Source organism: Glossina fuscipes, unplaced genomic scaffold (genome assembly GCF_014805625.2).
Source record: "Glossina fuscipes isolate IAEA_lab_2018 unplaced genomic scaffold, Yale_Gfus_2 296, whole genome shotgun sequence".
Lineage (NCBI taxonomy): Eukaryota > Metazoa > Arthropoda > Insecta > Diptera > Glossinidae > Glossina > Glossina fuscipes.
Window position 1 is genome coordinate 113,236 of NW_023998639.1, and position 27,943 is coordinate 141,178.

Below are 27,943 nucleotides of genomic sequence, written 5' to 3' on the forward strand. Positions count from 1 at the left end.
CGAATATATTTTTATTGCTCTTGTTGTTATGTTTTCAAATTTCGCACGTAAGTAAATACAATGGAAGAAAAGCATGCGTAACAATTGTTACACCAGCGCACAGTGTTGCCAAATAAAAATCATTTCTTGTATTTGTAACACTTGGTTGTGTTTGTAATAAAGAAGAAAATCGAATTCAAAATTATATAAGAATAATCATTCTAGTAAATTTTTTCATTTGTTCTTCGATTTGTTTCTTCGTTTGAGGCTTCCATGTAAATTCAAGCAGTTTTTCAGTTGTTCGTCGTCTCGCACATGCGCAAAATAATTGATTATGCGCTAGTTACAAAAGATAAACATGTTTATGAAATAAACGAAGGCTAGCAAGTGCAAGCATGTATATACTCCTTCGCTACTGAAATTTTAAGAATAACAAATGAAACTTCCATATACCTAATATAAGTGCGAAATAGTTCTAACTTGGTCAATCCAATTCAATCCAAAGCAGTATTCGGTCGGACATTGAAACCGTAATAGAAAACTCTTTTCCTATGACACAGGAAGAAGAGTCAAGTGTTTCAGTAAAGTCAAGGTTTCATGTTAGATACACCCCATCGAGTGTGTTAACTTATTGCGGGTCATTGTAAGGTAAATTAAAAAGAACAACTAGACGAAATAGCCATCCGCCACTAGGCGAAAAGTAACAAGCTTTCGATGCTTTCCTCTAGGCTTTGAGAGGCTTAAAAATCAGGAATGACCTCAGATAACATCAATTTACAAAAATTGACGTCTTCACGATCGTAATTTTGGGTTTGTTCATTTTTGCTCGCTTGTTCAATTTCAGTGTGTAATTAGAATACTAGCAATTGTATCAGTGAAAAACAATTGTACTTTCGAATTGCGACTGGTAGGAATGGTACACAACTTGTCGTTTTAAGTTGATGTGCATGCGCCTAAGTAGCCGAAGGCGAGAAATCTCGACTAGCAAGTCAATGGTCGTGGGTTCGAATCTCAAGTGCGGTAGAGTTATAAAAGCCGATAGCCTTAGATGCTCGTGCTTTTAAGAGATTACTCTTAGAATTTATGTCTCTGGCGAAATTATTAATAATAATAAATTGATTTGCAACTTTAATGATAACGCATAAGGCGGGATATTCATTTTCAAAGAGTAAGTACATACACGAACTGAGAAATTGAAAAACGGAGTTTGACGCCGGGCTATCACTGGAGAAATCGTTTATTTAAGATAAAGTCCTTTGTTGAAGGGATACTTTATTTTATTTATTTCAAATTTCTTATAAAAGTATATAAAATACCAATAGTTTGATAAAAAATAAAACTTGCGCTAGAAATTTCAAACAATTAAATTTGTAAGCTACAAGTTGTTTAAATTAATCTTTGGCATCTTCCGTCCTCTTAAATCCACAATGAATATTTAATTTCTATTTATTAATAAATTACGTCTCCTTTTATATAAAAATGTACAAGTTCGGTCTAAAGACATTGTTGATATTATTTCTATACTTCCTTCTCGAGGTCAGCCTGAAGTGACTTATAGAATCCTTTATCTGCGATAAATGTGTTTTCTCCGCAGTGTATCTTTGACAACGACCGTTATTCTTTGTTTTTATTGATTTTATAATATTCGAGAAGGGCTTCTTAGGCTCGTGGTAGGTCGAACTTTTAGCAGAATTGCGCTATAGGCATCCTATATGCCCTATATGTCGTGTACAAACGAAGCTAAATATACGCATTGCAATCGCTGATGAATTATCGGTGTGTATTGCCGATAGTAAACTTGTGTTGTACATAGAGCACAGATTTTGACAATTGGGGGCAAAAAGAGGGCTCGCACTGTTAGGACTTTGAGCCACATAAGGGTGCTGTTTTGGTTTCAAATTTCGTAAGGTGCGTCTGAAAGCGCCAATTAATTGAAATTATTTTTTAAAACATTCCTAAAAGAATATTTCGACTTTTTATAATATTATGGATGATTCAATTATAAAATTTTAACGAAACCTCTCTGTGGAGATAACACGACCACATTAAAAAAATAGGACATATTGCACTCGATTTGTAACAATTTTTTTGATGGCTCTGGTTGCGTTTGTTATGTGTTATGAATACAGCGCTATACAGTCGAACCTAATCATAATTGTTTAAAAGGGTATACATATCAAAGAAGTTTCTTTAATACCACAGAAATGAAATTATAACAATATATCCTATTAGGTTGCCTAGGTTTCCTTTGAATCGTGTTTTACACAGTTCCCTGCCTAAAATTATCTGCCGCATAAAAGTAGAAATAAATATCCTTAATATAATGTACACAACTATGCCAACATTAAATTAAAAACAAAACTAGATTACATGTACAAAGCTGAACGTTGGAAGTTAGGATGGCTGTTCTCTTTCTCTAGTCAGCTAGCTTCTTATCTCTTTTACCTTCCATATTAAGTGTTCTCCCAAACGCTCAAATTTGATTAAGCTTTCTTCTGGTGATTAATTTTCATGAACTTTCCATAGCGCGGTGTTCTTTCTGTAGAAGTATATGGTTCCCATTGATTTTAATCAAGTTCATTAAGGCTTACTCAAATAACCCGCGCTAAGCTTTCTTACTCACCCATTATGAGACCTGATTTGCCAATCTCTAAATAGCGGAAGCGCTACAATACACAACGAGGTGACAATAGATTATAGACTATTTACTAGTTACTGATATGCATCGTACTACAGATAAAGGATATATTGGGGGTATTGCATAAGTATCCTTCATAGAAATTCTTTCTTTCTCTTTGACTTGGCTGAAGATTGCGCAAATGATAAAAAATTATTGAGCTCCAAGGGTTATAGTTTGAATTTTAAAAAATCCAACTACAAAGACAAAACCCCCATGTGCATTAGAATAAGTTCTTAGCAGGAGTCTGCACAATCTAGCGTGGTTTTGCCACTTCGTTGATTCGTCGCCAATTTTAAGAATTCGTTGTGCAGTAAACTAAATAATTGTAAATACGGCACCGAAGCTGAAAACATACAAATCCAATTTGTTTGACGTCCTTGCGTATCAGTTGTTCGATGCCATTGCGTGACGTATTTAACTAAATAAAGTCAAACAAGTAAGCAAGTTATATTCGGCTGGGACCGAATATTACTGGTATTGAAATCTTTCATGTCCCATGTTTTTATTTGGTGTCATAACAAAGTGAATGCGATAAAATTTATCTTTTACCTTTTACTCCATTGAAAGGTATCATTAAGAACAAAATTATCCACCACGTCGTGACGTCCACCTTAGTTAGTTCAGAATTAAAACAGTTAGCTTTTCGCATTTTGCTATCCCAATCTTTTATATGAATTCCATATTGCTGGTATGGATTAGTAAGACAAAATTAATCCGGAGGATCGTGGTGTCCACCATATTTATTTTAGAGTTAACGCTTCTTTAGGCATATAATATATCTTTGTTTGAGAAATGTACAAAATAGTTTTAAATATTTTGCCTTCTCTACCTTAAATGTAAATCCCCAAAACAGTAAAAAAGAAAAATTTGTGACATGTAACTTCATGTGGGCATAGCGGATTGTTTCCATCTTTGTACATAAACAGTAGAGTTTTTCGTAACTAGTAGCCTGAGGGCACAAACTTTCAATGTCTCTACCAAATTTGAAGTCGATATCTGTGCGACCAGACACTTATTCGGCCAGACATGCCTTAATCAATTCCTAATATTGTGCTGGGCAAGAATATATAAAGTTTAAAGGGTCTCTGAAGCCACCTTTTAGTTGCTGCAAACTTTATGACACAATGAGTAAACCACCTATCCTTCAGTGGTGGGTATTAAAAAGGCAAGTATCCGTCCTCTTCACGCCTCCTGTTCCTTTATTGGTCGTCTCCTGTATATCCGTTCATCACTTATGCCTTTCCTAACTTCGCAATATTTAAAAAAACAGGAAGCCTTACAGTTGTAACTGTAACTAGTGCTTCAAGATTTTGGTCATAAAATTTACTATTTTTTGATTAAATTAATTATAATAATAAAAAATACATCTCAAAGTACCACAAGGAAGGCAAAATATAGTAGACTCCATCTCGTTTTCTTAAATACCTAATCATCAATAAATGATCCTTGCACTTAAGAGCGAATATTTCCGCAAGCGTTCCGGCGCTCGCTTGAGTGCCGAATAGAACAAACAATTGCCAATACGCCAATACACTACCCACATACAGCAATTTACCATGTGTTTTTATAACACCGCCGCTGATAGTAGTAGCGAAGTTACGATGGCATCAGGAAATGCTCCTATCATAATCGATGAATCAAAGTTAGCAAATGTATTGAAATTGCGGTCCCAAAATGTTGATATACGTATGAATCATACTTTTGGTTAGACCACTCCACAAATCGATTACGTGTGTACAAATGGTAGTTTCGGCGGTTCGAAGTGCGCGAAAAGAAAACGCTTGTTTAGAATGCTCATTATATTTGTAGACAACAACTTAAAAATATGTTTATTACCCTTGTATTTGCAAAACCAATGTTTATTGACTTTGTTTTTATAAGGTTAATAATTCCGGTAGCCTCATGAAAACGTTGCATCGATGAAAAACATTAACTGTTACATTTTATGGTGCAGTCTGACTCTTCCTCTTTTTATTGTTTTCGCAAAATGTCACATGGCCATCTCTCGATTTTTTACATTCTTTTGATTTTTCTATCCCTTCTTTTTTGTAAAAGACCACATTTAGTGGCTATGCAAAACAAATATCAAGGGGCGGGCTTATCTTTTTGCTCTATCGACCATTGAAACTTTAATACAGTGAAATGACAAAAAGAAATGGGAAAATCACAGATAGACCACAATTTCCTTTACAGTATAACTTCGTTTGCTTTTTTAAAATAGAAACAAAAGCTTTGAATTTGCTTCCAGTGAGAAGATAAACTTGAGAATCTACGTTGATTAACAATGCAGAACTTACACTAATACATACACTATACAAAGCGGAAAATAGTTTAAATCGAAAATAAAAGCTTTTGTTGAAAAATGATACCGACAATAAATGTGATTTTGAAGAAAATAATTAAAAGTTTCTAATAAACTTTTAATACATTGCCTTTGAAAGAAATGTCTTTTAGAAAACAATTGATATTCTCTTTGGCGTTTTCTTGAATTCGCAGGAAATCGATTTTTTTATTCTGAGTTATTTCATCTCATCTGGTGATAATATATTAGTTTGGGGAAAAAGAAATCCATTATTTTTTCGGTAGATGGCTGCACTGATAGATTTCTCGTAAAGTATCGATCAAACAATTTCATATTTATGCTCGTTGGAAAGGTGACATTTCGCAATAAAAAAAATTCGTTTGCTGTTTTTTGTTTGGTGCATTCAGTTGTGAGTTACAGCGTGTTAAAAATGGAAGTGAACAAAGAGAAAATTCGGTACATTTTACAGTTTTTCTTTGACAAAGGCGAAAATGCAAGCCAGGCGGCTAAAATTGTGAATGGTGTTTATGGTCCCGATACTGTAACAGCCAATTATGTCCAATTTTGGTTTCGTAGATTCCGTTCAGGAATTTTTGATGTTAAAGATGCACCTCGCACAGGTAGGCCGGTCGTCGAAAATGTCGATAAAATCGGAGAAATGATCGAAGTTGACCGGCATGTTAGCAGTCGTAACATCGCCCAGGAGCTAAAAATCGACCACAAAACACTTTTAAACCATTTACACAAAGCTGGATTCAAAAAGATGCTCGATGTATGGGTGCCATACCAATTAACAGAAAAAAACATGATGGATCGAATTTCCATCTACGAAGCCTTGGCCAAACGGAATGAGATAGACCCATTTCTTAAACGGATGGTGACTGGAGATGAGAAATGGATCACATACGATAACCCTGTGCGAAAACGATCGTGGTCAAAGAGCGGTGAAGCACCTCAAACGGCCAGGAAGGTTTTGCTATGCATTTGGTGGGACTGGAAGGGGATTATTTATTATGAGTTGCTTCCATATGGCCAAACGCTAAATTCTGATCTCTACTGTCAACAACTGGACCGTTTGAAGATAGCGATTGACCAGAAACGGCCAGAATTGGCCAACAGGAGAGGTGTCGTGTTCCACCAGGACAACGCTAGGCCACACACATCTACAGTGACTCGCCAGAAACTTCGGGAGCTTGGTTGGGAAGTTTTAATGCATCCGCCATACAGTCCGGTTTTGGCACCAAGCGATTATCATCTTTTTCTTGCATTGCAAAATTTCTTTAATGATAAAAAATTGGAATCTAGGGAGGATTGTGAAAATCGACTACTAGAGTTTTTTGCAAATAGAGACCAGGACTTCTATGGGAGAGGCATTTTGAAGTTACCTTTAAAAAGGGCAACAAATCATACAACAAAACATTCATATTTGACCCAAATCGGACAATCCGAAGCATGTTAAATAAAGTCCTGAAGTTCATATAAAAATAATGCATTTCTTTTTCCCCAAACTAATATAGGAATTGCCGATTATACGACAAAATCTTTTGAAGTCTACGGTCATTTTAAAACTTTGGTCAAGAAGAAACTTCTGTTCAAACGCAACTGCGTCGGATCATCCAATAACGTTACCATTGTTTAGTGACAGGTTTCAACCAAACCATAATAGTAGTGCACTGATACCAAAAATTTGTAACGTAAACGATTAATGTGGTGGACAAAATGTCATTTTAGCGGGAGATCTCAATGCGAAACTTTGCTGAATGCTGATTCTATAACAATGAACAACTGAAAAGGCTAAATGCAACAGTCATCCTCTACTAGTGTTCTATATTTAATCTTCACTTATTTAAATACCTTGACGTTTCAAATGAAACTTGGAAATATCTTATAAGAGAATTTTCAACATATTCCTATCATTTTTAAGAGTGACAATAATCCTCAACAAAAACACTTTACATCACGTAAGCTTTCTACGAATCCCTGCTGGAAGATTCAAATACTAAAATTATTCAACGAAATTAGGGCTTCACGGATGAATCTTTCTAATTCCAAAGCTTATTATGCTATTTCGCTGTTAACAATGCTAAAGGGTTGAGTTTATTTAATGACAATTTTCGTTCAACCGCAATTAAAGACGCTTCTAGATCTACATTAAAGGTCGTAATCAACATAAATACAGATAATTGCATAATAATGACCTGCCGAAAAGTTAAGCGCCTGTTCAGGAGTGTCAGGAGTGTCCAGTTATGTTTGCAAAGGATCTAAAAAAGTGATTAATTTACAATGAACGACCTTCACGTCTTTACGAAAGACGGGATCCAATTTCTTGATAGAAATATCAATTCCAAACTGAATCTTTTTGGACACTTTGAAAAGGTTCTTAACGACTGCAGTAGTCAAAGTGATGGAAAATTATGTTATGGAAAAGCGTCTCAACTACATACAAATGCAAGTCTTTGAGAAAAATAGTTGATATTTTCAGAACGGTTTCTAGTGAATTGACTGTTTCCTCAAGAATAAAATTAACACCGTCCTTGTTTGTAAGTAAGCGCGTTTGAAGTTCTTTCCTTTAGTTCTACGTTTAATTTGACAAGGATTCTATTTTAATTTGGTATACATCTTCCCACCAACAAAAATTGTTGGGTCCCTGTGGCTATGATGTAAATGGGATAACTCCAGTGCATTGAAAACTAATGAAAAGTAAAATCAAGGCCAGCAGCGACTTGTGCAAAGGGGATTATCAACTGAAACATTAGAAAAATTTTCAAATTTCAGTACAAATAATACTTATTAATTGTTTTTTCTGTTTTAGAGTTTTAATAGAGTTGTAACTCACACGTATTAACATGCAAACGATAAATATGTATAATTACAAAAATTTGCTGGGATGATTTGTAGTAAATTTACTACACTTCCGGTATGTTACCTTAATTAAGCAAAAACTATTGTTGCTTTGAGTCTGGTAAATGGCTAATGGGTCTGGTAAAGGGGCTAGTAAACATATTCACGTACAACTTAAAATTCACACAAAGCAAAGGTAGCAGCAACAAAAAAGGGAGCAATTAAAACCGGAAAATTAAAGAATGACAGCAATTATTCTTACTCCAATTATCAAGATTTTCATTTGTTCTTGTCATTCTATATACAAGAGCTCACATTAAAAACAGTACATTGTTATTTAATTTCACTATATTCTCTTTTATTAAATGGGCGAGCAAATTTGAGCTCAAAATATTAGGTAAATAATGGTCTTAGCATTTTTGAATTATTTCTGAAGGGTGTAAGTGCAAGTGTAGAGTTTGTGTGCAATGGAAATTAGCAAAAGTAAGAATATTTTAATCGGCCAAGGCCAAACATCAGACATTACCATTTCACCTAGTACAGTTGTTCAGTCGTTTTGGCCTCTTCAACGACTGAGCACTCACCTGGCTCGACATTTGACCCCGCGAAAACTGACTTGGCAATCGCCATTCTTACCTATCCGACTCCTATATTCGAAGGGTTTGAAGCTAAACTTAAATACAAATACCAAAAGCATAGTCCGAAAGTTTTTACAGCGCTCGGTTAACCATTAGCAAAAATCTCTTAAGGAGAATCTAAATTAAAGTGCACTTACGAAAAATTTCTAAGAAATGTTATCAAGAAAAGTTTACGTTAATATGTTAAAATATGATATTCAAAAATTTTTTACTATGTCAAATACGAGAGTGGAGAGCAAACCAGGTATTGCGAAAAAACGAGGCTAATATTGCATCAATCCTCGATCCTTTCGAATGGGTAGAAAGCATTCTTTTTTTCCCAACGTCAGTGAGACCAAATAAGTATTATGAAAAAATAAAAATACTTTTTTTGTCTGAATTCTGCTAACGGCTTAGCTAACTTGCATTAAACTTTTTGAATTGCGTCTTTTAGATATACGTTTAATACCATATTCTTTATTTCCCGTAAGAGCGCTTTTATGGGATGGGAATAAAAAAAATTAGCTCACACAATCCAAATTTTGTTGAGCAGTTTAGAATGCCTCAAAGTCAACAAATTAGCTCATACAATCCAAATTTTGTTGAGCAGTTTGGTATGATTACACACCGATTTTTTGTTGTAAGATTACTAAAATTGCAATTTTTTTCGTATAAATAGTGGGGTATATAGCAAGAGGTTGTCGGCTCGATACAACGCATAGAAAGCATTATGAATAGATTTACATACGGAAACTTGTTCGAAACTGTAATGATACGGCATGCCACAGAAGATATATCGCTGATATGGAAATTTCGCCAGAATAGTGATCCAAAACATTCATCCAATTTGGTGAAAACGTGTCTCTGGAATCATAAGTTGAGTGTCATTGGAAAGCCAAGTCAGCCCCAATTCTATTGGGAACCTTTTGGGGGAGTTATGGCGCTAACTTTCAAAGAGTTCGCAATAAAAAAGAATTGGAAAAAAAAGGATCGAAGCTGTCCTTAAAACCAATAGTGGTTATAACAGCTACTGACTCTCTGCCTTGATTTCTATAAAAATGATTACTTTAAATAATTAATAATTAAGTACAAAGCATTGCATTATTTTTAGGTTCTTGTATGTAGAACTATTTGACAGCCTACCTGGATACATGTCATATATTGGAACTAAACTTTTGTAAGTTCTGGTTTATATTTATTTAACTTAGCTCTAAATATGGAAATGTGAAGAGTAAACATAATATAAAATTAGACGAAAATGGAAACGATTACCTCCAGAGACATATATGTGTATATAATATTTTACAAATCGTTCGCTATACATACCCGTTCGATAAAAATCTTTTTTGTCTACCCATATCAGACTAAGAAGCTTCTTTGCCTCCGGCCGGTGTACGGTTCGTGTAAGCTCGATAGGTGTCCATTATTGATTCGTTGTAACGAATAAGGAGTTTACAGCCGATAAAGTACGTATTGTTTTTGCTGTTAAACTAAAAGTCTTTCGATCATAAGATTGCTATCGAGTAAAATTTTCAAAATACAATTGAGTCTACTCGATATCGAAAACAACAAACCGGTCTCTGTTCGTATGCTTTATACCTCTTGTGGTATGGGGTATATTAAGTTTGTCGCGACGCACGTACAACTCGGAAGGGGTAAGATAAACTCACCTAACCTTGTCTGTGAAGTCCATGTAATGGATGTTCATGTGTTTTAGTGTTTAACCTATAGGCCGCAGTTTTTGAGATATTTTGGTGAAATTTGGCACACTGGCTAGTTTTGATCCAAGAACGAACTCTATTAAAAATAGTTCGGATTGGTCGATTTTTTCGACCACTTGCTATTTTAGAAATTTTTCGACGAAACTAGTGATGTAAAAATATAAAGACATTCTAAATTGGTATGAAAACTTTGATCCGGCTGCGCCAATTTTTTGAATATCCTCCCATTTAGCCGTTCCTACGAAAACTGAATCTTAAATAATAGAAAGGTAAAGTTTTTAATATTTCCTGATGAAAATTAGTTCATAAAAATGAATTGACATAAAAATCAACATCGATTTGGACAACATGGGTCCATTTATTGGATACCACCGCATGTAAGAATTCTCAGAAAATGTAACCCCATACACGCCACAGCTATCTAATTATTCATGTTCTATGATGAAATTTGAAGCATATGATTCTATTTCTTGGACTCCACTCCACCTAAGATTTTGCTCGAATAGCAAGCACTTCAGTTTAATTTTTAACATTTCATGATGGAAATTGGTCCATAGTAGCAAATTGACAAAAAAAATTAACAGTGGGGAATTTGAGTGACTCAGACCTATTTGTTAGGCCTATTATTAGGAGTTACCATAAAGATCAATCCCTTATATGGAGAAAGAGTCTATTTTGCGTTTTTTTTATTACGGAAACAGATGTAATAAAATTTTCTGAAACTAAATTAAATTGGCTAAGTTTGGATCAGGCCATGTGATGGTTGACCATCCTCCACTTTCGTGGAACGTTTGCCTTTGCATGAAAATATTATTATTATTATTATTATTATTATTAATTTCGCCAGAGAAATAAATTCTAAGACTAAACTCTTAAAAGCACTAGCATCTAAGGCTATCGGCCTTTATTAAAAACTCTACCGCACTTGAGATTCGAACCCACGACGACTGAGTTGCTAGTCGAGACTCTTGCCTACTCGGCCACCCAGGCGGATGCATGAAAATAATGTGTAATATTTGATGTATAACTATCAACCGGGTGAATATTGTCAATTGTTTTTATACAATTTTATTCAACAAATATGTTCAACCCATCTCATATTGATTTTAAAACTTGTATTGAAAATATCAATTTATTATGTCTTACACTTTATTGTGTAATTGTGAACTACATGCGAGTATAATTTATTACATATACATACGTACATTATATATGCTTGCCTTTGAATTGTGCACACATTCCTTGCACAAATCGAAATGCAATTATATATAAATGTGCGATAATATGAATCATATGATCATTTAAGTTTTATCAGATATTTTATTAGATATTCTCATTTCTGCGTTTACCAGCGTTAGTGACTTATCAGGTAAAAGAAGCACACCAAACGCATTTTCCCAATTAGATGGCTTAAAGCGTGTAATAACATTGACACTCACCCATCTCAAATAAATGTGAGCGCTCATTCTTTATTGTAGAGCACTAAATTTTTGCTTTATTGTGCCATTAAAACCACTGTCAGATTTCAAACATACTTTGGTTTTTTTTTAATTTGTAGGTTTTTTAGTTTCTATGGCTATATACAAATACTTGTGAATCAATATAATTTAATGGCTACGTGTGTGTTCATATAAAAAATCGCTTGTCGCTCTTGCACACAGTTGTAACAGTTCCTCTCAATGAAGAGAAAGTGAAAGTATACAATCAATACAACTATAATATTCTTTTTATCGGCTTCTCAGTTCCCATGGCATGCGTTTTCTCTAAAGGCCTCTCGGCAGAACATGTTCGAGTCTGCGTAAAGTGACACAATTTTTTATTAAAACTCGTTGTGTTAAATGATACTCTATTCTGTAGAGCTTACACTGACGCTTTTAAATAGTCTCTCTCCTCAAAGAATTTAATATCAATTCAAAAGCAATGTATTGACACAATTTTTGTTTTGTTTTTACTTTTAACCCCAATAAAACCAGTTTTTTAAATTCCATTTTGTATGAAATTTCTTTCCGGTGTTTGTACATGCCAGTTTCGACCTTTTCTCCTGCTCATATTGCGCAAGAGCGCCGATAAATTTTAACGCATAATGACATATAACCCACAAGTAACAACATTATAGCCGGGCAAGGCCGCGCTCTGGTTACCTTGCTACGCTTCACCTAGTAAAACTATTCATTCGTTTTGGTAATCATACACTACAAATACCTTTCATGAAAGCAGATTGAAGGACGCTCAGAATATCACAAGGAGCGAAATTTAGCAAACTTAACTTACTTTCAAAAATTTTGTAAATGTTTCAGTTTCTGTCATAAAAAACTAGAAATTATACTTTCTCCCCATACAAGGACTTGTTTTCCATGATAATATCCATATATGTTAAGGTGTACAAAATTAGGCCTCTGTAATCCAAATTCCCTACTCTTAACTTTTGCTAAATCGTTACTATGGACCAATTTTCGAACCAAGTGGCGCCCAGGGAGTAGACTCCTATTGTTCAAAATTAGTCCATTTCGTTTTTACGATTACGAACAACTTTTTATCATAAAACATTAAAAATTATCGGCATATTAAGGGCCGAATTGCCTGAGACTTCTTATATTCAGTGATATCTAAAAGGTAGATCTACATGATCCAGATTCTATGTCAATTTACTATTACGAATCAATATGGACCGATCCGAATTATTTTTAATAGCGTTCAAAACAAGCCAGTGTACCAAATTTCATCAAAATATCGGAAAAATTGCGACCAGTACGTTGAATACAAGTATATATGAACAGACATCAGATGAAAAACCGGACAGACAAGCTTAGATCGATTCAGAATAATTTTCTGAATCATTTCTATAATGAAAGGTTCGTCCGCACAAACTAAATATATTCTATGCCCCAAGTAATGTGGTGCATAAAACTTGCCACGCATCCGCGCTTTTATATAACTTCAAAATCAAGGCAGCACCAAATAAATTGGTATATTACTATACCCTTACACTTACTCATTGGTATATAACAACAATTAAAAAATTTTCCAAGGTTATAACTTGGATTCAGCTAAAATGAATCCCGAATTCAGTTGATTCTTAGACGTAAATCTGTTACCTTTAAAAACTAATACAAAGTCTATAAAAATAAATAAAAAAAGGAGTCAAATCGGAATCAGTAGTTGAAAAACTTCGTCGGAACCAAAAGGTTTGAGGTTTCAATATCATCAGAGAAGTCGGAGTCATTGAGAGAAACCTGTGAAAGTTATATGGACATTTTTCTTTTGGATTTGACGGACTTACAAAAATATTTAGAATTAACAGGCATTAACATTGGTGGTTGACGTAACTAAATGTATGCCTTTCAGCAGAGTTGGCGAAATAGTCATAAGCAGAACCGCTTTTCATAAATTTTTTGAAAAGTTGGTTTTTGGGTTTTTTGTAATATTGAATACTTGTTAAATCGTCGCTGGCACACATTCCGAGAGCGCGATTGCTTGATTGCTTGATCGGATGCAGAGATTAGGTTTAATACATTATAGAACGATGATAGTAGGAGTTCAATATCCCCAGCAGAAAAATCGAATATAATATGTGAAAGATGAGATTTAGGCAGTAAGATATTGGCTTTATTAAAATAATAAAGTTTATTAGAGGAAATTGGACTTGGCACCATGGGGTGGTTCAATGGCCCATAGCGCCTGTAATGCAACAGATATAGCAACTAAATCACTACTACGAGTGCAATTTACTCTAACTGAATTCAGGAAATTATAGGGAATTTTTGAGTTTAGGACCCTAACATTTTGGGTAATGAAAGTTACTGGGCCTGAAGAAACATTTAGTTCTTTGAGGGTGAAAGAACTACTGAATTAGTATTACGAGGATGATGTCGAGAAACGAATTCCTTAATCCTACAATCGTTTATTTAACTAAATTTCCATGTTTTCGGTGGGAACTAACATCTTAAAAGAGACAGACATGGAGCCAATTTTTGGACTTTTGCAGCAAGATAACTTTTTATATTATCCTCAGAGGTGTCAAGCACCAGCCTTGACGCGAATATTGCCTTTCTGGGGGGCACTACCGTCAAACAAACGTTATCCGTACTAGGAACGATAGGAATTGTGAGTTGGGGAGATATTAGAGGGGGTGACTACACTTGCTTATGCAGATTGTGCGACTTGTCCAACATGGTGAACAGTGGGATAGAGGGGAATATATTTATTATTATTTTATTAATATCCTTTGATGGCACCACCTTGCTACCTCAGCATAGCTGACACTTGGAGGGCTTGCTGGCTTCTTTGTAACATTTGCGGTAGGGGAAACGCTAATGTTCTTTGTAGGCAAGGACGGAACACTCGCCAATGACAGATCCACAAAATTTATCGTTGACGATGAGGACGAAGAGGAATGGTGGCGAGCAACATAGATCGACATATGAGGTTTGTCTCCATGAAATATAAAAGGCAATGTTCCGCCTCCTGCAGTTGGGACATGGCCAACGTAATCTTGGGACTGCGTAACGCTCGCAAAGCCAACAAATAGTGAATCGCTCAAAATCAGAATTTGTTTTGATTCGACGTGATGTAAATAAACACCTAATGTCAGAAAGCAGCAGAGAAAATAGAGTTTGTGAAGAAAGAAAAAACAAAAAGTTTGTTACGTATCCAAAAATTATCTCTTAAATTAGCGCCAAAACTGCGCACTATTAAAAACACAGCAAACAAAGAGAAAAACTGTAAGCGGCGCAAACCAAGGTAGATCTTTGGAGGTAACAACATGTAAAAACAAGACAAAATTCAATAAATTTAAACACTTTTACCAACAAAATTTCTGCACACAAAAGTAAAAAATACGACCACAGCGCGCGCGCAGAGATGCCGAACAGTGAATTGACTGTAATGATGCAACAGACACAACGGGAGAGTTTATAAAGAAGCAAGCGGAAGAACAGGCAATTCGCAGGATATACTATATATGCAAATATCTTTAAAAAAGTGCGCTGCGATAAATATTTAATATTCCCAGATTTTACAGACCGTCTGTCTGTTCATACAACACAAAAACCCGAATTTTTTGATATATACCGGTAACAACATGAAATGTTCCCAGCAGAATATTATGAAAGTAAACATAAGTTAAATATTAGGGAACTGATTTTTGATAAGATTATTGAGAAATTTTACCGTGGACAACGACTGCAACAAAAATAAACGCCGCTTCCTGGAGTTAGCATGTCGACTAAGAGTATGCTAAATGAAAAAATAAAAAATAGTTTAAATTGCATAAATTAGGACTAATAATAGTTTTTAATATTTTATTCATTTGTTTAATTGTTTAACTCTAGAAAACAAAACATTATAATAATAATATTATATTTAAAATAGATACCGCGAAGAATGACATAAGAAGCATGATATGGAAAATTGTATAAAATATGTCATATATCAGGTGTAAGCAAACAAAATTAATAATTATGTATATACAATAAACAAATTAGTTAAAAACAATTATAATAAAGTACAAGATAGTCTATTATAATAACAAAAGATTTCTTTACATATTTTGATTTGAGATTTTTCAAAGCAATTCCGCATTCTTCAATTTTTCAAAATAATGAATGAAAAGGAAACTCATTATTTGCTACATACATATCTGCTGTTTGATCTTTTTTCGTACGTACACACTTATATGCATGCTATAGCCCGTATTCACCTAAAGACATAGAATGTTCCTTTTTTGCAAACGAAAGATTACGACGCCATATCAAGAGACTATTAGCAGAATCTTTGCCCATAAAAAAAAATGAGAATAAAAGAGCAAGCATACCAATGGCTTCTAATTAACGGGGGGTACTACTGTTATTCGTAACAGATGCACAAAAAGTATCCAAGAATCTCTTAATCGCAATTTTGAATAAAGTGTTGGAACAAAATGTTGGAACATCTATGTATTTCGTTATCTCTGCTTTAATACAAAACCTATGAAAGAGAGTTTAAGTTTATAGATTAACAGATTTCTGTATTTGTTTTTAAGAGAATACCCCTCCATGCAACCCTTCCGTGCAAAGATCCTTATCACAATTTTACGGCACAGGTAATATTATTGAGACTCCTAAACAGCATTTACGAGTGCTACAAAATAAGTCAGTAAAGAGTATTTGCAAGCGCTTCATTTTTTGGAAATCGGAGTAAATGCTGTCAAGACTGTATCGTAAATTTAAAAAAAAGATCAAAATGAAGCGAATAAGATTTTTTTATTATATGAATAATTGTTTGTTCAAAATGGTATAGTTATTGAAAATTTAAAATTTGCAAAATTAATATTACTTTGTAAGCAAATATTAGGAAACAAAAAAATTTTTTTAATTCACACACATATCGTCTACAAGATGTGGACATATTTTTCGCAGTACCTCTTTCTTGCCACTATATTCAGCGGCTCACTTAATTCCGGCTACATATTGTATGAAGAAAAAATCCTGTATACTAAAGAAATTAATTAAATTTTTAAGTAAATTCATAGCTAATATTATAAGGAAAACAAACCACCAAATCAGATTTTTGAACATTTTACCCAAGTTTTTATTTTTTATGTCGACTTGAAATTTTTTATTTGATATGATTTGTATGCGCATCATCTGTGCGTCGCTACGGAGTTTTAAACTGACGCTTTTTTATCTACCGACCACAGCCGTGAGCGTGTACCTAATAGCAAATATTGATGTGAAGCTCAAGGTTTCTATCAATAGAAGTAAACTTGAAATTCACCTTAAAAATCAGAGTAAATAAATAAACGGCGGTTTCCGTGTATATAATATTCCAGGAAAAGAACAAGTATCAATGGAAATCTGTGGTGATAGGACCTGGAACGCAACAAAAGCGAGAGAGTCCGAGCGTCGTTACGCTCGTTATGCAGTCGCATAAGGCGGTCTTCCAATTCAACTGCGTCAGTTGTTGTTGTTAGTCATCTCTAGTGATTGTTTTGTCAAGTTGGCTCGTTATAGACCGTTTCTAAATGGTGCTCCCAAATGATGATGACTAGGGTGTTCGATTTTACCGTCGATGTTAATGTATCAATTAATTTTCTGATGTTACAGTTTTATACTACGCTATATATTGCTACCAACATGTTCTCTTTAAAATCATCGGAAAATGAGTTACGCATTCGGTAAATTTTGGGGAACAAATTCATATAAAATTAAGAATGCATTTTATACCTTCCACTGAAAGATGGGGGAATACTCATTCCGTCCTAATGTTTGCAAGACCCAAAAGCTTTAGAGATGCTATAAAGTGCATATATTCTTGACCAGCGTGAAATGCTTAAATGACTAAGTCATGTCAGTCCGTGTGTGTGGTATGTGTTGCCGACATTCTACTGTTCGCAAAAATGGAGATATCGAATTCAAATTTCCTAGAAATATTCGAGCTTTTTGCCTGCGAGTTGGTATTCAGAAGGGGCTACATTGGTCAGAGGACAAGCATGGAGCAAAGCGTAAATTTAACATAAAATTTCTGGTTTTCTGCTCATTACCAACAAATTATAAAAGATAGAAGCCTGCGAATTTTTCACATTTACTTTGAAAAAGTGCTATTTATGTGCAAAAATAGAAACAACCGGCCATATCCATACAATGATTAAATTAACTACTTTGTACATTCCTCAAATAAAGGCGTATTATCTGCCTAAAAATGACTTAATTCTAAAATAAATGTGGCGAACGCCGCGATGTAGTGGATTAATTTTTTCATAATAATACCAGTGATCCGGGTAACAAATGAATGGATACGAAAAGCTAAGTGTCTTAATTCTAAATTAGGTATATCCTTATGTATATAACTTTATAAAGTGGGTGGAGCGTGCCAAACATAACTCTAACTTTCTTGTTAATTTTCTTAAAGTAAATTACACCAATATTTTGTGTATCCGATAATTCTAATAAGTTTGATAACTCTGCGAGCGGGTTGTTTACGTGTGCCCTATAAATGCTTACAAATTTTTCCAGATTTGTCCTAATTTATTTGTTTTAGCTGATTATTGAGCTTTAATAAACCCTAATGTGTTGTAGAGAGTAAAAGAAGTAAAGTATGTAGTTATTATACATTTTGAATCACGATTGTATTGTGAAATCATTTTATTTTCTATTCGTTTTTTGTTGTTGTGTTTTGGGCTAATTTTTTGTTTATCTTTAAATCAGCTCAGCTGGCGAATGCCATCAAAGTTTGGTCAATTTCCACTTTCATAAAAATTTCGGGGGACTGTAGGTACGACCATTTTTCATTCTTTACGGTGTTTGTTCATTATTTTAATTATTACCATCATTCTCTAATATTTTATTTTTGTATGTTTAATTTGTTGTTTTTTTTTCAAACATCTCTGTTTTTAATTTCCTCTTTTCCACTGTTTACTAAACCTATTGCTATTCTCGCTGTTACATTGTTTTAATAGTGTGCAACTTTAAGTTACCATTACAATTACTTGATTACTTGATTAGTTGTTCTTGCTTTTGTTTTGGCCAACATGAAATGTTGTTTACACAACGTCGTGCTAAAAATGGGCCTGAATCGGATCGCTTCATGAGTGACACTGCCTTTGGGAGCGACACTGCCACACAATATGTGCTGACGACGTATTCTTCGATTCAACGAAAGGATTACGTTGCTCCTGTCCGGGCTGCACGGAGAGAAATATCGACTTTTATAAGCTTTTTATGAGGCTAAAAGGATTTCTTTGAATGAGATAAAGAGTTCAGAGCATTGGGAGGGAAACTTGATAAAAGCCGGAAAATCCTCCTCTTGTCAGCTATGCTGAAGTAGCACGGTTATCACCCCCAGTTGTGCCATTCTGTATATTCAGTCTGTACTTCCAATAAATATTAACAAAACCATTAAATCCTTCTTCTCCTGCTAGCTGTTCCTGTGTATCCGCTGAATGACGTCTACTCGATTGCCTGTCCCACTTATTTGAATTTTCTACCTGCCGAGGTTGAATGTATTGCCATTCCGGCGAAAATCGGCAATACTTAGTTATGCGTAACTTGCTCCTATGTTCCTCCAAATGCGGATATTTATACCTATAAGAAACATACTGCCTTCATTTGCGACGTGACTAAAAAGGTTAAACTTACTGATAGGGTCATAGCGTTCAATTTGCCACAAGACACTTTGTAGTACAGGGATAAGTCTGGTTATATGGTGTCCACTTCGACATCTGACGGAACTATTGTGTTTTTCGATGAATTATTTGATTGTCATCTATTTCAATACATCCGCATGCCTAAATGTGAAGGCAGGCTGCTCGATCTTTGCTTTACCAATTTCCTACAGATAGCTTTGAATCGCTGTCCACCTTTTAGTTTACCTGAGGATACGTATCCTCCAGCAATTTGTATATCCTTCCATTACAGACCATAGGGCCCATTGAGCCACTCCAAGGTGTCAAATCCAACTTCCTCGAATAAACATTATGATTTTAATAAAACCAATATCTTACTGACTAAATCTCATCTCCCACACATTCTGTTCGAAATATTCAATATTCAATATTTTCTTTTGGAAATATTCAAGCCCTACTATCATCGTTCTAAAATGTATTAAACCCAACTATTTCTGCATCCGTTCCGATCAAGCAATCTCGCTCTCGTATTCAATATTACAAAAAAAGGAAAAACGAACTTTTCAAAAAATTTATGAAAAGCGGTTCTATTTCGCCAACTCTGCTGAAAGGCATAGATTTAGTTACGTCAACTACCAATGTTATTGCGTGTTAATTCTAAATATTTTTGTAAGTTTGTCAACTCCAAAAGTAAAAGGTTCATATAACTTTCGCAGGTTTCTCTCAATGATTCCGAATTCTCTCATCAAACCTCCGATTTAACTGTGAATTATCCGTGTCCTATAACTAAGTCGATTTCGATTCTTAACATTTCCGAAAACGATGGTTTACATGGTTTGAGGTCTTTAAAATAAAGTTGTGCGCCTGGGCCTAATGGCATTCCATCATGTATACTCAAATCATGCACTCATGAGCTATGTGATTTTATTTGAAAGATTTTTTAATCCGTCCTTGAAACCAATTGTTTTCGCTTTGTGTTGGAAGAGTAGTTTCCTTACTCCGCTTCACAAATGTGGAAACAGACATCACGTTGAAAACTTGGCATTGCCAAGTTGAGTATTTTATTTAAATCTTTTGAGCTAATTATACTTATTGATCTTCAAGACCTCTGGGTTCCTTCTCTACTTAGTGAAAAAGGTCGTTCGGGGCTGTGTTTAATTTTATCACCATGTAATGTTCTCCTCTCGGTTTAAATTCACCCAATTTGTAATGAAATCGACGATGTTAAACAGTTTTCTTCCTTTTCCTTGGAATCGTAATCGTATCATCTTCAAATTCAATGCAGTCATTCAATACTGAGTATTTCATTGATTTAGGGGTTCTATACGATCAAAGATTACGTTGTAATTTTCACATTGATCTCTCTTTAAGTAAAGCTACGGTCGCGCTAAATTGCATTAAGAAGTCCAACGAGCTTATGGATCCTTACATTAAAAAAAGACTAAAATGTGTTTAGTTAGACCAATGCTTGAGTGTGCCTCTCTTTTGTGCTGTCCTTCCTACAGGTGTTATGTAGATTCAATTGAATGCTTTCAAAGGCAGTTCTCGCTGTTTGCTTTACGAATTTGAGTTGGGGCACGTTGCACTCTGCTTCCTTATAAAAATAGTTTGCTTCTATTATCCTTACCACTATGTTAATAATGGTGCTATCAATTCGCCCACATTAGCGGTGAAATACATTTGTAAACGTATTGCTGAGATAAACATAATTACTAGGCACTTTACATCCGTTAAGCTCAGTCAATGTAAATATATTTGTGAACTGTTTAATGCGTTCAGAGTTGTTGGCGGAAACCTAAATGAAGTCTATCACTTAATCTCAATATCGGACCCTTTAAAGTCTATAAAAAAAAACAATGCTTAATACGCGCGATTTTTCTATGCCTTATTTAAATTAACTTGGAATCTTAACATCTCACTATGATTCGAGAACTAACTCGTATTGTTTGCTGTTATCGGTCGTCAGGCCTTTGAATGTTTGCAATGTTGCTGGTTGTAGGTTTGCCTCTACGGAAGTTGTTTACATGCTTTTTTATTCTCTTCTTTCTTATTTATTTATACATGAATTGTTATTTTTTGTATTTTATTTTGTTTCTTTAGTTCCCCTTATCTATTTTGTATTAGTTTTTTAATATTAATTATTGTAAGATTTACTTCTAAGAGTAAATTGAATTCGGCTGTTAATTTATTTGAGCTGGGTTTCATGTATACGTAAATGAACAAATAGATAAATATTAAAGTCGTTTTCTTCTATACAACTGTCGTCACCGACGTTCTGACTTTTTTCTTGGTAATCTGCATCCAACGGATTCACGTCTAAAAGCCCTCTTTCACTCGGGTTCTCTTTTATTTCGTCCGTTAATCCATAGACGAATCTAAAATTATGTCATCGTCTTCTTTGCAGCTTCAACTTTCGCTCTCGAATTGTGAACGAAGAATTTCCATGGACAATAATCTTACCGTGCTTTATTTTGTGCACTGGTCGACGTACTTTATTTTCTATTCTAGTTTAATTTTCCGGGGAACTAAAAATTACCTTTTCAGGTGCAATAAAACATTCTCTACGAGATTTATCATAGACGCTATTGTTATTACAAAACGTTCAGACGCTTTCACTTTGATTTTATTTTAAAAAATGAGACCTTTCAAATACTCCTGTTCCTTCAATTATTACGCTTTCTAGTCAATTCCCGGTTGACGAGAAAACCTCAAAGCAACTTTGTTATTTATTTTAAAACATTTAATTCGTCAAAAACGCTATCCATCTTTTTGACAAATGTTTTGACAATATTTTTGAAACATACCGGTACCAACGCGATATGTACGCAGGACATTGTGAAAACAAATGCAAGCTAGTTATTAGGAAACTAATTTTTTATAAGGTTATCGAGACAATAAACAATTTGTTTACCACGGAAGATGACTTCAGCTGGCGTAGACGCATTTACTGGGCATGACATTAAGAGTCTTATTGTAAATAAATTCGAAATTCTTGGCCCGACAGCATGATGATTTAGAGTATATTAATAGAAAAAATAAAGAACTGTTGAAATTGCATAAGCTAGAATTAAGGACTACTTATTAATATATTATTCCGGAATACAAACGCACAGAATAACTCATTTGTGATATGGAAAATTGGATAAAATATGTCAAATAAATATTTGTAAGCAAATAAAATTAATAAATATATAAATAAAATAAACAATTACATGCAGACATTATAAATAATTATATATATAAAATAATTAAATAAAAAAGTTTTTTTTATCTTTTCTTTATGTTTGTTGACAATTTTCATTAAGATTCGTCAAAGCATTTAGAGAATATGGAATTTATAATTCTTCAAAATAAACGACAAAAAGAAAACATATTTACTACCAAAATGCCTGCTATTTGGTCTCTTTTCTACATGCACGCTTACATGACTGCTAAAGTGCATATTCACATAAAAACGCAGAATTGAATATGTTTCTGCTTTGCAAACGTTTGAAAGAATGCGACGCCATATCGAGAAACTATTAGCAGAATCTTTGCCCACACAAATAATAAGTATGAAGTAACAAGCATACAAATGGCTTCTAGTTAACAGCGTTGCTCCTGTTACTGATATTAGATACACAAAAAGTGACCAGTCTAAACTCAATTTTGAAAAAATATTGGAACATTTAGGTATGTCGTTGCTTCTGATTAAATCGAAGAAGTGTATGTTTATTATATTTGTTCTAACGATAAGGAAAAATTCGTGAAAAAATGTTCGTGAGAAACAAAGAGAAGCAAAAGTAATAACAACACATGTTTCCTTCTGAAGTGAACTTTGATCTATACACTCATGTATTTTTACTGCAAGCCTTTAGGTTCAAATTTTTTACTTCTTCATGAAACACGCCTATTTAAATTTTTTTTTTCTGCGAAAAAGTGCAGTTTACAAAGTCTATTTTTAGGAATTTGTGTGCCGAAAACGTGTATCACGTGTTACATGCTGCCGTGCTATTGAACTTATAAAAATTTAAGTTCGTGACGAGATAACAGCCCAAAAAAAAATAAAGCTCAAAATTAAATGATTTTTGTGGTCTTACTAAGCAAGAAGTTTTTTGAATTCGGTATAGAAGGTTTAAATAAAACCTAAGCAAGCCAACAATCACCCAGTCAGTCAACTAGTTCCACTACTAGTGTTTAATACTTATAATTTCGTTCCAATATATATGGGCAGATATATTCTATGGATTTTGTAACGCACATAACGTGAATTTAATACGAGAATAATCATAAAGACCAAGTGTGATTATATCCATCAAACTTTAAGTTTGTGGGAATATTGCGCGTACTGCAGAATATTGAGTATTGAACGACCAGTAGTGGAGTATCATCAAGTTGAACTGTTGCTGGTTTAAATAAAAAATAAAGAACATAAAAAACAAACAAAAAACGTAAGTGATGGCTTTTAGGGCTAATTACGACATTAACGTTTCCAGGTATTTTGCATTTTTGCAAAATTGTTAACCGAATGCATTCATTCGACTTGGCTTTCTATTAAGCTCGCATAATTGGAAGCGATCAAGGGTATATATTAAGTTATTACAGTCATGAAAATCGTTATTATGCTTAACAAATTACTCTTCCTTTGGTAATTTCTTGCTGTAAAATAAACTATCAGCTATTGTTTATTTCAGTTTGGGGAGTGTTTCGCCCTTACGCGGTGACAGAAAAAAGAGTGACTAGCCAAACCGAAGTTTAATGATTTGCAGTCTTTTACAAAGGCATTCATAACGGCTAATTTAACGAAATTATATTCCATTAGAACATCATGACCGCAAGAAGGATCATCGCATTTTCGATGATCATTATCATTGGGGTCCTGTGGAGGGCTTTAGAAATTGAAGGTAATTAAAAAATCCAAAAATAAAATTAAAGAGATGATCTCTGTACTCACTTAAATTAACGTTCCAGCGCTTCCCACCGTAAACTTTTTCGGACAACAAAACCATATTAATTGGACTCAATCGGAAGATCGTTGGGATATTGTATCAATCCCGCGCAGCATCAAACCTCATGTTGATTTATCTCAAAAGAATGGCAACCGTACAAATCCTCTGGTAGGTCAAGACCATGAAGCAGAATTCTTGGAGCATTTGCGTCAGCTAAAATATAACAACCCTTCTTCTTGGCCGCGCATGCTTTGGCAAGAGAGCTCGAACAACAACAACGGCTTGGTGAACAAAGCTTTAAAATTATTTAACTTGAAACAGGTCTCCTACGAAATTGAGAACAGCGTTCTTTCTAAAGTATCCTGCACAGCGTGTAAAGCAGGCGCCGGCTTATTGTTACACTACATACACACGGGGAAATCGCAGCAAGAAATTATTAAAATGATTTTTCATTTTTGCGCAAATCTCAATATACAATCACCGCGAGTATGTGAAGGTGTTTCAACGCTTTTTGGCAGTGAAGTAATTTACGTTCTGCAGCGCACCACCCTAGGACCTGACGAGATTTGCAGTTTTGTCATCGGAGACGGTTGTGGAGATGTTTATAATCCCTATCACGAGTGGGATGTTGTATTTCCGCCAGTTCCAAAGCCCGCAGTAACAGAAGCGGCCGCGCCCAAAGACGGTGCTCCATTTTTCAAAGTTCTGCATATCTCCGATACTCATTATGACCCTCACTATATTGAGGGTTCGAATGCTCAGTGTAATGAACCCTTATGCTGTCGTTTAAGTAGCGGAAGACCAGAAAATCCGAATAGCAGAGCCGGTAAATGGGGCGACTATCGCAAATGCGATACTCCCAAAAGAACTGTTGACAATATGTTATCACATATTGCGGATACACATAGCGACATTGATTACATTTTGTGGACGGGAGATTTGCCACCCCACGATGTTTGGAACCAAAGTAAAGTAGAAAATTTGGAAATTCTGAAGGAAACCGTACGACAAATGGTTGAGAAATTTCCTGGTGTTCCGATATTCCCGGCTTTAGGCAATCATGAGAGTGCCCCCGTGAATAGTTTCCCTCCGCCTTTTATCACTCAAGATGATAATTCTATTTCGTGGCTTTATGATGAATTAGATGTGCAATGGCGTCGTTGGCTACCTCAAAGTGTTTCGAACACCTTGAAACGCGGTGCGTTCTACTCGGTGCTTGTGAGACCCGGTTTTCGTATTATTTCATTGAACATGAATTACTGTAATAATAAGAATTGGTAAGAACAATCTAAAACATTCATTACCACTACTATTCCTTATATCAAATTCTAGGTGGTTACTGTTGAATTCCACCGATCCAGCAACTGAGTTGCAATGGTTTATCTATGAATTGCAAAGCGCAGAGTTTTCTAATGAAAAAGTTCATGTTATCGGACACATACCTCCCGGTCATTCAGACTGCTTGAAAGTGTGGTCCAGAAACTTTTACAAAATCATTTCGCGGTATGAAAACACAGTCGCAGCGCAATTTTACGGTCATACGCATTTTGATGAATTTGAATTGTTTTACGATCCGAGCGATCTGAGTAAGCTTTACTTTTTACCCACATTTCTTATGCGATATTTTGAAAGGCATGTATGATTTCTTTCTGAATAGCGCGACCTAACAATATAGCTTACATTGGACCATCGGTATCGCCATATTACGACTTAAATCCAGGCTATCGTATCTACTATGTAGACGGTGACCACGACCACACCACACGTCTAGTAGTGGATCATGAATCTTGGATTATGAATCTGAAAGAAGCTAATCTGTACGGTTATCCTATATGGTATAAATTGTATGCAGCCCGTTCCGCCTACAAGATGAAAGCTTTGAGACCGGTTGATTGGGACAATCTAATCAATGAAATGGCCAACAATCAAGAATTATTCGATCTTTACTATAAGTGAGTACGAAAAAGAAATTGACAACTTTACCTGGCCGCCGCAATAAGTGATTTATTTATAGAAACTATTGGAAAAATTCACATTTACGACCAGTGTGTGATGCCGAGTGCCGAAAACGTATACTATGTGACGCCAAAAGCGGACGTTCGCACGATCGTCGACAGTTCTGTTATAGTGTAGAATGGAAAGTGGATGATGATGCGGGTAAATCATGGAAATCGTGGTTTTATCGTGGTCTTAGCAACTCGTACGTATTACCATTTAATCCCGCTAAAATCGATATTTTTTGTTAGAAATTCGTTGCGTTTTAATTATTTGGAGTATCGTGTTAATATTAACTCTTGTCATAAAAACACTTTCATTGTATAACATCATGTATAATGTGACGTTGTGTTATTATTTTTATTAAATTTTTGCTACAAAAGCTCGGTCTTAAATCATTATCGTTCATTGTTACGTTAACATATATTTCATTTTTGTAAACGTCGTTTTACACGTAGACATACTTGCTTTGTGTGTTCTTTACATTTTTCAGTTATATAGAATACAGTTTACACTACACCACACTTCTGAACTGGTGTCGGTTGTAATCTTTTAAGTGATTTCTAACAACAATTATTTTACTACTAACTTCTAACAGGGGCTTACTCTCAGTACTCGCCGAGGCTCTTAGTAACGGAGAAGCTGATAATCCTGCTGAAGAAGCAGAAACGTCAACCTCTTAGCGGGCACCAGATGCCATTATTACTTACGTGTAATAAATATAAATGAGACAAAATCTTAACAATTCAAACAAAAGAAAATCTTGATTGGTTGTGGCTCTAACATTGAAAGGAAAATGTGACAAACTTTTGAACTAATAATAAATCAATCGATACCAAAGTTAACAAAATAAAAAGTTTATTTCTTACCAAAGTAGTTATTTGGCTATAATTACTTCTACCGTTTTCTCTCTCACTGTCTAGTTATACAATAATCACATCAATCGCTTACCTGCCTAAATATCTTTTGGGCTTCGGATGATATCGTGGATGCACTATCTACCGTATAAATAATTCCATTTAGTCTCAGTAAGCCAACCTGTGAAATGCGGATGCAGTTCAAAATTTTTGATGTGTAGATTTTGTTAATTCGTCAGGTTCTTAATATTTTTTCTTTCTCTTCGTTTTCATTTTTTACAACTTATGTGATAATGTTCATTTTATATCTTAAGGTTTAATGTTAGTAAGTAAATACTTATAGTATATATATATATATGTATATATACAGGCGTGCAATCGAATGAATTCCAAAAAAGAACAAAAATAGTCATATAATTAATTGTATTTATGAGATTGTCTTCAAGTAATGAAATAATTAATCTTCGAAAAACATCTAAATATACTCACTTATACTTTAACTTTTGCAGTTACAAGAATGAAAGAAGTAGAGAAGCAATCAGTGCTCAAATAAACCTAAATTTATGTACATAAATTTTTCTTCCTTTGAAATTAAGCCCATACCGCCGAATTGTGATTTTTAGGATAGCATAAGTTTAATTTACAATACTTAGGAGATCTATTTACAAATTATTTACAAGGGCCTTGTATTTGTAATGCTTCTACTCGCTTGGGAATAACCCTATTGCCTCCCGCAATTGTTCTACTTACGCATCAGCAAGCTACCAGTACCCACCTTTGTTGAGACATTTTCTCAACCTTCGCCAGTTGCATGAGGCAGAATTGTGTTTTTTATTAAATCAGATAGTTTTCATGCAATCATTTTATTAAATGTGGGATTTTCGTAACAGATGTTAAAATTAGGCTGTATAGCAAAGCACATG

General features: G+C 34.6%; 1 protein-coding gene and 1 long non-coding RNA gene across 2 annotated transcripts in view; both read left to right on the forward strand.

The window, feature by feature from the left end:
- The window catches only part of LOC119642942, a 16,711-nt gene extending 1,280 nt beyond the window's left edge, over nucleotides 1-15,431 (forward strand). The window contains exon 3 of the long non-coding RNA XR_005248173.1: nucleotides 14,467-15,431. This is a non-coding gene — a long non-coding RNA (uncharacterized LOC119642942). The remainder of the gene's footprint in view (nucleotides 1-14,466) is intronic.
- Nucleotides 15,432-23,366: 7,935 nt separating this feature from the next.
- LOC119642941 (sphingomyelin phosphodiesterase) lies at nucleotides 23,367-27,039 on the forward strand. Its single transcript, XM_038042257.1, has 7 exons — nucleotides 23,367-23,670; nucleotides 23,914-24,123; nucleotides 24,191-25,445; nucleotides 25,501-25,754; nucleotides 25,826-26,120; nucleotides 26,183-26,368; nucleotides 26,762-27,039. The coding sequence occupies exons 2-7, from the start codon at nucleotides 24,048-24,050 to the stop codon at nucleotides 26,844-26,846; spliced, it is 2,151 nt and encodes a 716-aa protein (XP_037898185.1). The 5' UTR covers nucleotides 23,367-23,670; nucleotides 23,914-24,047; the 3' UTR covers nucleotides 26,847-27,039.
- The last annotated feature ends 904 nt before the right edge of the window (nucleotides 27,040-27,943 follow it).

Excerpts from the sequence above, each read along its gene's own strand:
- LOC119642941 (XM_038042257.1), top strand. The coding sequence starts at position 24,048 with ATGACCGCAAGAAGGATCATCGCATTTTCGATGATCATTATCATTGGG. Across the intron at positions 25,446-25,500 it reads TACTGTAATAATAAGAATTG|GTGGTTACTGTTGAATTCCA; the intron begins GTAAGAACAATC and ends ATCAAATTCTAG. Across the intron at positions 26,369-26,761 it reads TATCGTGGTCTTAGCAACTC|GGGCTTACTCTCAGTACTCG; the intron begins GTACGTATTACC and ends AACTTCTAACAG.